This window comes from Kogia breviceps, chromosome 7, assembly GCF_026419965.1.
Source record: "Kogia breviceps isolate mKogBre1 chromosome 7, mKogBre1 haplotype 1, whole genome shotgun sequence".
In the NCBI taxonomy this organism is placed as follows: domain Eukaryota; kingdom Metazoa; phylum Chordata; class Mammalia; order Artiodactyla; family Physeteridae; genus Kogia; species Kogia breviceps.
This window is the reverse complement of record NC_081316.1, coordinates 42028977-42042376: the sequence shown is the minus strand read 5'-3', so window position 1 is coordinate 42042376 and position 13400 is coordinate 42028977. Positions and strand designations below refer to the sequence as shown.

The following is a 13400-nucleotide window of genomic DNA, read 5'->3' as shown; positions in this document are numbered from 1 at the left end:
CCTTCTCTGGTATAGTCTGGGTTAAATGTCCCCTTATTTATGCTTTTTTATCACTCTGGTTTTGCCTTTATCAAAGTTGTATTGTTGGGCTTCCCTGGTGGCGCGGTGGTTGAGAGTCTGCCTGCCGATGCAGGACACACGGGTTCGTTCCCCGGTCCGGGAACATCCCACATGCCACGGAGCAGCTGGGCCCGTGAGCCATGGCTGCTGAGCCTGTGCGTCCAGAGCCTGTGCTCCGCAACGGGAGAGGCCACAACAGTGAGAGGCCCACGTACCACAAAAAAAAAAAAATCTGTATTGCTCACATTTTATTGTAATTGCCTGTTATGACCTATCCTTCATGCCCTCCATCCTACCCTCCACACTGAACATTTCAAGGACAGGGACAAAATCTGATTCTTTTCAGAGTCACCATGGCCTGGCACACATTTTAAGAAACTTTTTTTGATAAAGGGCCAGATAATAACTATTTTAGGGTTTGCAGGCCAAACGGTCTCTGCTGTAACTACTTGACTCTACCGTTGTAGCATGAAAGCAGCCATAAACAATACATAAATAATATGTAAACTATAAAACTTTATTGGAACACAAATAGGGAGTGGGTATCGCTTACTGATCCCTGGCTCAGTACATAGTATTTGCCTAGTAAATGTTAATTTGATTAATTAGTTAATAGAATAGAATATTATTATGGGAGGCCTCAGGGAGATGCAAAAGACTGTAATCAGTTGCCTGAGTGTTTTCCTGGAATGGAAAAGTGACACTTATCCTGAGACCTTAAGGAAGGAAAAGAAAAAGCTAGCTGAGTAAAGAAGGCAGAATGATAGAAAGTTGAGGAATTTCTGGCCTAAATGACAGATCTCCCCATGCAAGGTTTTTTCCAGTAGGCTATACTGGGACGGGATCCTAAAAACCAGATTAGCTCGGTCAGAGTGAGTTCCTGAAGCAGCCAAGAGCAGGAAGAGCCAGAGGGCAAGTACAGGCTGTGTCCTGGGCAGCACCCAGGGGCAAACCCAGAGGAGCCAAGTTCTGTGTCCAAATCCAAAGTGTCAGAAATCAGGCAGATTCTGGAATTGAGCTTAGGGTGAGAATAACCAGGGCAAGAGGGAAAAGTGAGAGGCAAGACAACTTTTACAAACAGGGCTGAAAGGTCCACAGCGTTTTTCTGTTGATCACTGGCCACGTGGTGCCCGGGTAAGTCTGGGGGTGTGTTGACCTTTCTTTGTTTTCTTAGAAAAGTTAAGTAACAAAGTCATCTACTAAGAGAGAAGGGGAGAGGAGGCTAGGACTTAGAGACTGGAGGAGCTCTGGTGTAGCTACTATAACAGATTCCATAAGGGCCCAACCAGGTCCCCAGACAAAGATTTGCTCCGATATGATGGTTGAGGCTAAGGTTGGGTAGCAGGAGGTTGTAGCAAACTAGTCCCCAAGGCTGTAGGATATTCTCCAGTGAAGCGCTATGAGTGAGTGTCAAGGAAATGAATGGGTGGCTTCTGCAGGATTGGGATGGGCAGGGAAATGCAGCCACTGGCAAAGCAGTCCAGGAAATCTGGCTGTTACTGAATACCTGCCATATGCAGAACACCTCAGAGAATCCATCTGCTGTGCACCATGCTTCCTCCTACACCAGACAAAGGCAAGACACGGTTCCTGTTTCATCAGCAGTAGCCTTCTAGGCATCATTGTGAACCCCGGTAATTTATCACCAGTGATGACAAAGAAGAGATTTCAAAAATGAGGCGAGTACACATATATTCAGGATGTCCCCCTGGAGTGGCTTTTCAGACAGATGCACACCTGGTTGGCTAGCAGTGTCTCAAACTCACCTATCTAATCATTTCTTCCTCCCAGCTTCCCACCTGCCTCATCTCATCTATGCCTCATCCAAGCTACTGCGAGTAACCATCTAGACCCAGCTATGTGTGAGCCACTTAAACACTGCTGGAGTCAGAGAGAGACATGCTAACCCAAAGAGCTGTGGCCTTCCCTGAGAGCCAAAGAGTTGGCAGTAGTTGTTTGTTTCTCTGCCTTTCCCCTGAGGCTGAAGCCCAAGTGTTCTACCAAGGACCCCAGTGGTAGTCCCACTGAGTATTCCTTTAAGAAATTCATGAGGGCTTCCCTGGTGGCGCAGTGGTTGAGAATCCGCCTGCCGATGCAGGAGACACGGGTTCGTGCCCTGGTCCGGGAAGATCCCACATGCCGCGGAGCGACTAAGCCCGTGAGCCATGGCCGCTGGGCCTGCGTGTCCGGAGCCTGTGCTCCGCAACGGGAGAGGCCACAACAGTGAGAGGCCCGCATACCGCAAAAAAAAAAAAAAAAAAAGAAATTCATGAGCATTTACTTTGTCCCCTTCTCCCCAGGCCTCCTGTTACCTGGGGCTTCTCTTCCTCTCATCCCTTATTTCCTGGAGGATGGTGGGGCCTGGGGCTAAACTCTGTGCCCCAACTAATTGGGGTCTGCTTAGCACCTCATTCTGCCAGCTCTAGACAACTGAGTCCCCTTTAGATGACTCCGTACCATTTTCTTCAGACTCAGGTTCTTGCATCTGACATTCGTGTCATCTCTGCCCACCAGTTCTAAGTCAAACTGCACCCAATCACCGAATCAGATTCCTTTTGGTCCCATGCCTTCCAGAAGCTTGTCTGGCTTTGCCTTGCCCCATTCAGATTTAATTTGACCTGCTGGTATTTACTGAGCCCATTTTGTGTGTTAACTAGTCATTACTTCATGGACATCAGCCTCAGAAAAACACCACGAGGCTGGTGTCAATATCCCTACTTTACAGATGAGGAAACTGAGTTGAGAGTGACGAACATATTCAATCTAGGAAGTTTCAGATTGGAGACTAGAATACATGTTGGTCTGCTCCAAAAACCAGAGTTTTAACTACTTCACTAAACTGACTCCCACAGACTGTCCGATCCTCCCTGATCTTACCGGCTCATACCTCTGGTTCCATGTTCTCATTTCCTTTCCACTGCCCTAAGTCAGGCCCTACACAACTCATCCAGGGGATGTTGATGGATCTCCTGTTTGGTCTCCTCACCCTTGAGCCCTCTCCCCTCCTACAGCTGGCGTGTCCTGCCAGAGATGTGATGCAGTGGGGTGGAGGAAAGCTGGGCTGTAGCACCAGACAGACCTGACTTTGAATCTCAGCATCTTCAATCATTTGCTTTGGTGATCTCAGGTTAGTTTCCTCATGTGAAAGGTGGAAATTATGATAGCATCTATATCAAAAGAATTTTCTAATTAATTTTAAAGGCATATGCTACATATAAGTACTTCTTAATGTCTGAATATTTCATAAAAGTTCTTTTAAATAAACATTTGCTATGAAGGGAGTTCTTTGTTAAATTTCTGATCTGATCATTCTTTTATAAGTTAATTGTTTGAATCTCAGAAGGCATTTTTTCCCATTGATATAGTGTTACAGTAAAACAGAAGATTATAAGGCAAGCTCACAGTTATGTTTCTCTATTATATATTTGAACTACTAAACAATTCTATTGGGTTTGAAAAAAATGAATTTTCTTTTTTGAGTATTTAATGTAATAATATAGATCAAGTCCGTGACACAGTGCCTGGCACATAGTAACAACTCCCTGCATGTTAACTATTGTCATGTCATTCTTCCCAGAAGGAAACTTCCATCACGTTTCTCTCTCTTCCGATGCCATTTACCACAGTGGACACTCAGAACCCTCTGCAACCTGGCCCTGACTTTCTTTTTCATCTTATCTCTTTGTCTTCTAACTCTCCAGTCCACCTAATGGTCTCCATTTCCTGACCTCTCAATGGGATGTGGGAAACGAGCGTGTGTTCTGGGGTCAGGCGGATCTGGGTTTGAACCCCAGCTTTGCCCCCTTGCTAGCTCTGTGAGCTTGGATAGGTTCCTTAACATCTTTGGGCCTTGATTTCCTCACTTATAAGATGACAATGAGGTTGTAGTGAGAGTTACACCTCGGAAAGCATTATGCCTAACACCTAACAGGTGTTAATCCTCTTACCTATTTTTAATAGAATTCCTACTCCTGCTGTCCTGCCAGTTTTCCCATGGGAGTCTGCTTCCCAGGGGAACATGTCCTTCCTCTGCTGCCTTCTTGTGGATTCCTCTTGTGGATTCCCATAGTGCTTTCTGTCTATAAAACTACAGAGACGGGCTTCCCTGGTGGCGCAGTGGTTGAGAGTCTGCCTGCCGACGCAGGGGACACGGGTTCTTGCCCCGGTCCGGGAAGATCCCACATGCCGCGGAGCGGCTGGGCCCTGAGCCATGGCCGCTAGCCTGCGCGTCCGGAGCCTGTGCTCCGCAACGGGAGAGGCCACAGCAGTGAGGGGCCCGCGTACCGCAAAAAAATAAATAAATTAAAAAAAAAAAAAAAAAACACACCTACAGAGACTTTTTTTTTGCACAGTTCTTTAAAGTTTTCGTAGTTCTCTCCCAAACCAGCCCAATTAATTTGCACAACTCTGGGTGTTGGTGCCCAGGGCCTGCCACTGTGCTTGGCACATAGTAAGTGGAAGTTGAATGAATAAACCAGAAAGAGCCATCTGGGTCCATCCCCTAATCCCCCTGTGATTGTGCTTGTTCCTAGTCTCTTATCTTAGTTCATATTATGTATCTCTTATCTCCTATATTGAATTAAAGGCAGGTTCATGATTTACTCATTTTTGTAGCCTCCCAAACAACCAGGGAAGGAGGAAGCTATCATTATTGAGGGTCTATTGTGTGTCAGTGATTGCACATATATTATGTCATTATTTTAAAAATTGAATTTAATTCTTATAACAGGTCAATAAGGTAGGCATTATCACCCTTGAATTACAAAAGAGGGAGCTGGGACTCAGGGAAATAAAGTAATTGGAATTTGACCAAGTGTACCCAACTAGTAAGTGGGAAATGCCGGGATTTGAATCCCTGTCTGCTGGCTCTGAGACCCATGCCTTTCCTTTTTGTTGTTGTTTGGTGTTTATTTTTAACAGCATGCAGAATAGCTGAGAGCTTTAGCCCAGTAGGAGTTAGGACTCTGCCGAACTGAGACTTGAATTTAATCACATAGAATCAAATCTGTGCCAGCCTGCTCCCAAACACTTGGAGCACATATACTGCCACCTTTTCATTTGACTGGATGAATGCTTCAGGAAACATGTACTAAGCATTCACAATGCTGCAAGCTCAGTGCTAGGCACTGGGGATACAGTCTGAAGACAGGCTTCCTCAGGGAGCTTACAGTCTAATGGGAAAACAGACGTGTGTAGCAGGGATCGTAAATGCGATCTCTGCTGATAGGACAAACTAGTAGTTACCAGTGGGGAAAGGGGAAGGGGAGGGGCAAGATAGGGGTATGGGATTAAGATATACAAACTACTAAGTATAAAATAGGTAAGCAGCAAGGATATATTGTACAGCACAGAGAAATATAGCCATTATTTTGTAATAACTTTAACTTTATAAAAATATTGAATCACTGTGTTGTATACCTGAAATTAATAAAATATTGTAAATCAGCTATACTTCAATTTTTAAAAAAATGTGATCAGAAGACAAGGGCCTAAGTCATTCTATGGTGGTCTTGGGAGGCTTCTGGGTAAATTATAAAGGAGGAATGAGTCAGCCATGACAAGAGGAGGAAAGCACAGAGGGAGAAGCATGTGCTGAGCCACTGAAGTATGAAATTGCAGGTAGGTTGGGTCTGGAACGAGGGCACATTTTGGTGGAACAGAGCCGGGGGAATAAGAGATGCTGAAACTGGTCTCCCTGTGTTCACATCATGAACCAAAGGTCATGACTGATTCTTACCCTTGCCCCTACACAAGCAGTGCTCTTGGCCTAGATGATAGCCAGGACATCCTCCCTACTCAGGAAGTGAGTTAGAGAAATAGCTGGCAACATCTGCATCTGTCTTCTCTAGGGACATGACATGGAGCTTGCATTTCCCTGATATGTGGGAAATAATGATCCATGTTGGGCGGACCCACATGGTGATGTCAGATGCCTGGATCATGTCATCCCGCAGCAGGCTGGGAAGGTGGCTTTGTGCCCATGTTCTTGATGTGCCTTTGGGTCAGAGCACCGTGGGGTAGCAGGTGGCAGATGTGAACAAGATCAGGGCCTGTTCAGAATCACTTTCTTAAGGGGTGGGGTAGCGTGGAGAGTTCTGCCCACTCTGGGCCACGGGGTGATAAACTGCAAATGTCAGCTGGGTCCACTCAGTTCAAGTTGTCCTCTTCGCTATGCCTGAAAATGTTCCTTAACTTAAGACTTTATAAAACCAACCAAAGAATTGCGGACAACTGAGCCAACCCCATGATGAATTGTATGTAACTTAGTAATCAATATATATGCATCTATATTCATCACATGCAAAAACAAATCCAGGGTGGTGCTGGTGTTGACTCTCCCCTCTCCTTCCTCCCTCCTGAGATGGAAAACTCTTCAGGCTAAGTTCTGTCTTGGTCCTGTCCAGATCTTATCCTGTTCTCCCTCTGTGTCATCCATTAATTCCCTGCTACATCCCACTGCAGTCATTGTCCTGCATGATCCTCACCAAACCGCAGTAGACCGGTCATGTCCTTGTGTCCAAACCACCTTTCCCATGCTTTCACATGGCTAGCCTGCCTGCCCCTCACCCTGGAAGGTATGTAAAAGCCAGCTAAAAAGCAATTATACTCCAATAAAGATGTTAAAAAAAAAAAAGCCAGCTAGAAACAGCAGTGCTTTTTCCCAGGAACTGTCAAGCCTAATTCCCCATTCACTCCCTTTACCTTTTGCTCCGTGCTGACCTCCCCAGCTTCACACTCCAATTTTGCTCCCTCTAATGCATTCTTCATGCTGCTGCCTGGATGATTTATCTAAAATTCAAGAGTGATCGTGCCGTTCCCCTGCCCAGAACCCTTCAGTGGTTTCAGACCCTTTCAAATGACATCCAAACTCATTTGAGCAGGTCCCTTCCTACCTCCCTGGCATCATTTCCTGCCTCTCCCGTTGACAGTTGTGACACAGCAATGCTAAATTACTTATGGCTCCCCCAAACACACAATATTATTTAATGTTTCTGAGTCTGCCAGAAATAGCCTTTCCTCTCTGTTCTGTCTTACAAATCTGCTCACCACTTAAAAATTCTCTCAACTTTCTTCTTCTCTAAGATCCTTCCAGACAGGAGTCATCATTCTGGGCCACCTCTGTCTGTGTCTTGTTTAGACATCTACCCATTGCCCTGTCATATATCCCCAAGACACACTTGCTTACAGGGACTGTCCTATTCATCCCAGAATAGTGCAGACCTAACACAGGGCAGGTGCTTAGCCAACGCTGCTTGAATCATTGTCCGATTACACCTCCTTCCCATCCTTTAAGGGACATGTGTTTTAGCCACATACACACTGATACCTGCATCCTGATTCGCTTTCCCAGGTCGGGCAAATCACTGGTCTGCAATCATCGGCGGATCCCACTCCAAGAATTACGTGCTATGGGAGTATGGAGGATATGCTAGTGAAGGCGTCAAACAAGTTGCAGAATTGGGTTCACCGGTGAAAATGGAGGAGGAAATTCGACAACAGGTAAGAAAAACAATCACAGAAGGACCAAAACCCAGAAATGCAGTCAAGCATCCTTTAGCTTTCTTTCCCAGGGGCTCGAAATTTACAGTACAATGTGTTGGAAAATTGGTACCTTAGGAAGTGAAATCTATTTGCTGAGTTTGAAGGGGTTTATGTTCAGTAGAGGACAGAGACACAAACGTCCATCTTGTCGTCTCAGATTTTCCCTAACTGCATTTGTGGTTTCTTCAGCTTGTGCTAAAAGCTGCTACTGTGGCTGCATTGTTGGGATACCATGTCTCTGTTCTCCCAGGGGTCAGTGCGGTGGATTACGGTTTTCTTACTCTGATCCATGAGAGGGTTGGGGGAGTGACATTCAGTCTAAGCTAAAATCACCATTTCCAAAGAGAAACATTTATTTATTGACACATGCTTTTTGCATCTATGTCTTGAGGTGTTTGATAAATTAGTCAGTGATTAATCATAATCATTATAGATGGAAGCATCTTCTATGTACCATGTACTGTGTCATGTGGGCCCAGGAGCCAGACTATTATCTAGGACCCCATTCATACCAATGAGAGATAAGGGAGCATTTGTCCGTCATTCTTTTCTGTCTGTTGGGAAGTACCATCATCCCTCATCAAAAGCACTAGAAGGAGGCTGATGAGGGATCTTGAAAGAAGAGCTATGGTTTTTCGAAGGTCATTCACAGGCTGCACTGTGGGGAGGAGATGGTCCAGCTTTGGCCATCACTACCCACAAAAGCCCTTTGGACCTGAGAGAGCTGGGTAGGCACCCACATCTCACGGCTCACAAGTGCGCAGGAGGAAGTAAGGAAAGAGCAAACCGTGCTTGGAGTGTGGTCATTTCCAGCACAGGCCACTGAGAGGCTGTTGCCTGCTTAGGGTCCTGCACACATCTCCTGAGACACTGCAGGGGCCCTGAAGACACCGGGCCCTGTGTCTCATGATGTGTATTGCAGCAGGGCAAGCAGAGCTGAGGCCCCTAGCCCTTCCTCCTGATGTCTACCATATGGACTCCAGGCTCCTGCAAACCCTAAACTGAATGCAGCAAAGGTCACCTGATTCCTACTATAATCCCCTGAGGAATTCTTTGGACCAGAGTCCAAAAACACCCAGGAATTAGCTTATGTTTCTCATTAATTTGATTTAAAACCTTTCTCCGTTCTCGGAAAAAATGTTTAACCCTGTGTTTTGAGACAGCATGTCATTCATCACAAGTTTATCATACCAACAACTTGGTGTTTCCCTGACTCTGACTGCCATGCCTCGTAACTGGCATCACTCATTCGGGCTACAGCACAATCATGTTCATCTGCTAAGTCATGAAGGGCTTCATATTGGTCCTGGTCTCTCCAGCCTGTCATGGAGGCAGTATCCCTTGGTGGGGTTCCTGGTTCTCAAGCATGGAATTGTGATACACTGGCTATATCTGTTCTGTTGTGTCGTATGTCGGAGAACATCTATTACAAATAATAGTTGAAATACTAAAGTTTGCAAATTAATTAGATCAAGGTCAAGGGCATCTTCATAATAATGCCTGTGTCACTCATTGGCTATCTTGAGAGGTTTCTGGAGAGAAGGGAAGCGTGTATGAATTGTGAGAAACTGAGACCACATTGTACCAGCAAGCATTATCTGTCATGTGTCATAGCAGTAAAAAGGCTGAAAACTGATGGATGGAACCCCCCGCCTTATGCCCCCCTTAGGAAAATGTTCTTTGCTCGGTGTGTTCCTGATCAGCACACCTGGGGTTAGCTTCTGTACACACTGACGATGTCTGGCTCTCCCAGCTGGCTAGTGTTCTTGACATTAAGCCATAACAGTGTTTAATTATGGTTATCGCACATGGAGTTAAAAATCCCACTGAGCATGTCCTAGGGTTTGTCACCACCTGTCAGGCCCTCTAGATGCTGAACATGTGCTTTTAGCTCTCACCTCTACTTGGAGAAGACAATATTAAATTTCCCATTTTTTCTGATAAGGAAACTGAGGCACAGTCAATAGTTAGAGAGTTCCAGAACTTGAACCCAAGCCTGTCTGACTCCAAAACCTGTATGTAGTACCAGATACATAATTTGCAGAGCCTAGTGAAAATGTGGGATCCCTTGTTCTAAACTTAAGAATTTCAAGATGGTGACATTGAATTTCACAGCACGGGGCCCTGAGAGTCTGAACAGGTCACACACTGATGACGCCGGCCCTGCTTATCCCTGCCCCACAGAGAAACTCCCCTGTCTAGCCTCTGAAATAAGCCTGTTTCCAGAGCTCTGCTAAGCCACGCATCCAGCTCCCCAGGTCCTTAGAAAGTCAGGAGGATAGAGTGATTTCAGGGTCCCTTCTCTTCCAAATAATTCATGGTTCTAAATATTGTTCCCTGCAAGCACACCATTTATTATATTTTTCTGGAAGTCAGGTAAGAAACAGCATAAAAAAGGAACAAGAATATGAATCCTCCTACAATATAGAAGTGTCCTCTGAATAACCAGGAACCTGTTTGAACACATCTACAAACTAACACTGTGTTCTCAGCCTTTAATACATTATATCCTACCAGCTGCTCTATCAAAGAACCCGAGTCCAACCAGGATGAAAATAAAAGCCCTGTTTTCCCAAGAAAGACATTTATAAGCTTCCCAGCCTTCTCTTATTATAGACTTATCGCTTGCTGCAAGTTTCAAGGGCATTACAAATCACAGCAGATATTGTTGGAGGAAATCTTATGCTAATGGCTTTCAAACACAAATGAACAAAAATAATAATCGCATTAGTAGTGGAAAACTGTAATAATATTATTGAGTATAAATTTTAATGTTACCATAACTTCAAAACACCAAGAAAATTAATGAAAAATTACAGCAGCATTATTGGCAATAATGACACTGGTGACCAGAGAGGGTGGGGGAAGGGCACAAGGCACACTTCTTAGCAGGGGACAGAGGCAAATGGGTCCTGCTGGGGACTGTGGATTAGAAATACTGAACTAAGGCTGGCCTGGCAGGTCACAAATGAGTAACCCAAGGCAGGTAGAGGCAGTAGGGAATGGCAGATCACACTTGTAGGTAGACCCAGGACCCAAAAGTGAGCTGGTGTATACTCATCTTAAGAAAATGTTTCACTAAGACCATTTCTACTTCGTTAAGTAGACATCTATGGCATGTATACTAGGTGTCTGGTTCTCTGCTGGATGTGGACCAAAGATGGTGCCCCCTTCACCATGTTATTCATGCTAGAAAGCTAGGCATCATCCGTGATTGTGCCCCCTGTCCCAACTTCCACCTTCTCTTCTAAATTCCTCCAGGTCACTTCCTCATTACCGCACCTCTATTTAAACCATCCTCACCTCTTGCCTAAATTATTGCACTAGCCATCTGCTCTCCCTGCCTCCAGTCCTCTTCCTGTTTTCCACACTGCCCCACGGCCATTTTATAAAATACCAATTGGATTTTGCCCCTCTCCCAATTAAGATGTTTAATGGCTCCCGATTGACAGCAAGATAAAGTCCAAACTCCTTACCCTAGCTTGAAAACCCTCTATGATCTGGCTTGTTTACCTCCCCCATCTTATTTCTTGCTGCAGCTCTCAGCTATACCCATGCAGAACCTCTTTCAGACTCTCCAGAGCCATGTCCCTCTTGCATCTGGGCCTTCTGTCAGCCTGGAACATCTTCCAGCACCCCATCAGCTGGTGAACTCCATCTATCCTTCAGGACTCGGCTTAAACGTTGCTTCTTCCTGGGAGCCTTCCTGAATTCTCTACAAAATCCATGCCCTTGCCAGGTGCTCCCACAACACCCTGTACCTCCCTCATCATTACCATCATCACATAATGATGCAGGTCCTTGTTTGATGTCTCTCCCTCACTAAACTGCAAAGTTCAAATCCATGCTTTCCATCTCTGTATCCTCTGAGCTGGGTATAGTTTTAATTGCTTCATAATTGTTACTTGCATGAGTAATTTACTTGATAACTTTACTAAGGCGTTAGAGATCCAACAGTGAACAGATCATTCCCTGCCTTCATGGAGTCTGCATTCTAATGGGGGAGACAAGAAGAAAAAAGGGTTACATAATTATAATTTATGGTAAGAGAAAGAAACCAACAAGAGGTGGCTAGAAAACAGCAGTAGGGTGGGACCTTGTTAGTAAGGTAGTCAGGGAAGGTCTTTCTGAGACCATTAAGCTGAGACCCAAAAGAAAAGCACAAGGAAAAGATCATTCTAGGTGGTGACAACAGCATGTGCAGAGACCCAGAAATAGAAAAGAGCTTATCATGCTTGAAGAACTGACAGAAGACTGGTGTGGCAAGAGGGGAATCAGTGAAGGGGGAGTGTGGCTTTGTGTGAATGAAGGACACACTGTCTCCACGCTGGAGAAATTCACAGATTGGGCGGGAGAGGTGGATACATAAATAACTATTTCCGTATAATGTACTTAGTTTCTTTAAGGGAATCTCTGCAGCAGCTGAGGAAATGCAAACATTAGACTGTGGCAGCCCTTGAAAGTGCCATTTTCTGGGTCCCCCCGGCCTTTAACATCCCCCCTATTCCCTGAGGACACATGTTAGACACATATTAGTTTCCCTGTCCCTTCCTCTGGGCTGGCTGGGTGTGGCACCCCTTCCTGGGGCGACCACAGCTCTCTGTGCGGTCCCTCTCCTAGACTGAATTGTCCCTCCTTCCTTCCTTCCTTCCTTCCTTCCTGCCTGCCTGCCTGCCTCCCTGCCTCCCTCCCTCCCTTCTTTCTTTCTTCCTTCCTTCTTTTCTTCCTTTCCTCCCTCCCTCCTTCCTTCCTTCCTTCCTTCCTTCCTTTCTTTCTTTCTTTCTTTCTTTCTCTTTCTTTCTTTCTCTTTCTTCCTTTCTTCCGTTTTCATTTTCTTTTTCTTTTTTAAAAAATTATTGGAGTATAGTTGCTTTACAATGTTGTGTTAGTTTCTACCGTACAGCAAAGTGAATCAGCTGTACGTATATAGGCATCCCCTCTTTTTTGGATTTAGGTCACCGCAGAGCATTGAATAGAGTTCCCTGTGCTTTACAGTAGGTTCTCATTAGTTATCTATTTTATACGTAGTATCAATAGCGTATATATGTCAATCCCAAGCTCCCAATTCATCCCACCCCTGCCCTTTTCCCCCTTGGTATCCATACATTTGTTTTGCTCTCTACGTCTGTGTCTCTATTTCTGCTTTTCAAATAAGATCATCTATACCATTTTTTTTTAGATTCCACAAATATGTGTTAATATCTGATATTTGTTTTTCTCTTTCTGACTTACCTTACTCTGTATGACAGTCTCTAGATCCATCCACGTCTCTACAAATGACCCAATTTCGTTTCTTTTATGGCTGAGTAATATTCCATTATATATGTGTACCACATCTTCTTTATCCATTCATCTGTTGATGGACATTTAGGTTGCTTCCATGTCCTGGCTCTTGTAAACAGTGCTGCAATGAACATTGGGGTGCATGTGTCTTTTTGAATTACGGTTTTCTCTGGGTATGTGCCTAGTAGTAGGATTGCTGGGTCATATGGTAGTTCTATTTTTAGTTTTTTAAAGGAACCTCCATACTGTTCTCCATAGTGGTTGTATCAATTTACATTCCCACCAACTGTGCAAGAAGGTTCCCTTTTCTCCATACCCTCTCCAGCATTTATTGTTTGTAGATTTTTTAATGAAGGCCATTCTGACTGGTGTGAGGTGATACGTCATTGTAGTTTTTGTTTCTTTTTTGTGGTACGCGGGCGTCTCACTGTTGTGGCCTCTCCTGTTGTGGAGCACAGGCTCCGGACGTGCAGGCTCATCAGCCATGGCTCACGGGCCCAGCTGCTCCGCAGAAT

General features: G+C 45.0%; 1 protein-coding gene across 1 annotated transcript in view; it reads left to right on the top strand.

Annotated features, from left to right (window-relative positions):
• The window catches only part of SPON1 (spondin 1), a 275141-nt gene that overhangs the window by 154402 nt on the left and 107339 nt on the right, over positions 1 to 13400 (top strand). The window contains exon 6 of the mRNA XM_059070571.2: positions 7412 to 7560. Within this exon, the coding sequence (XP_058926554.1) occupies positions 7412 to 7560 (149 nt within the window). The remainder of the gene's footprint in view (positions 1 to 7411; positions 7561 to 13400) is intronic.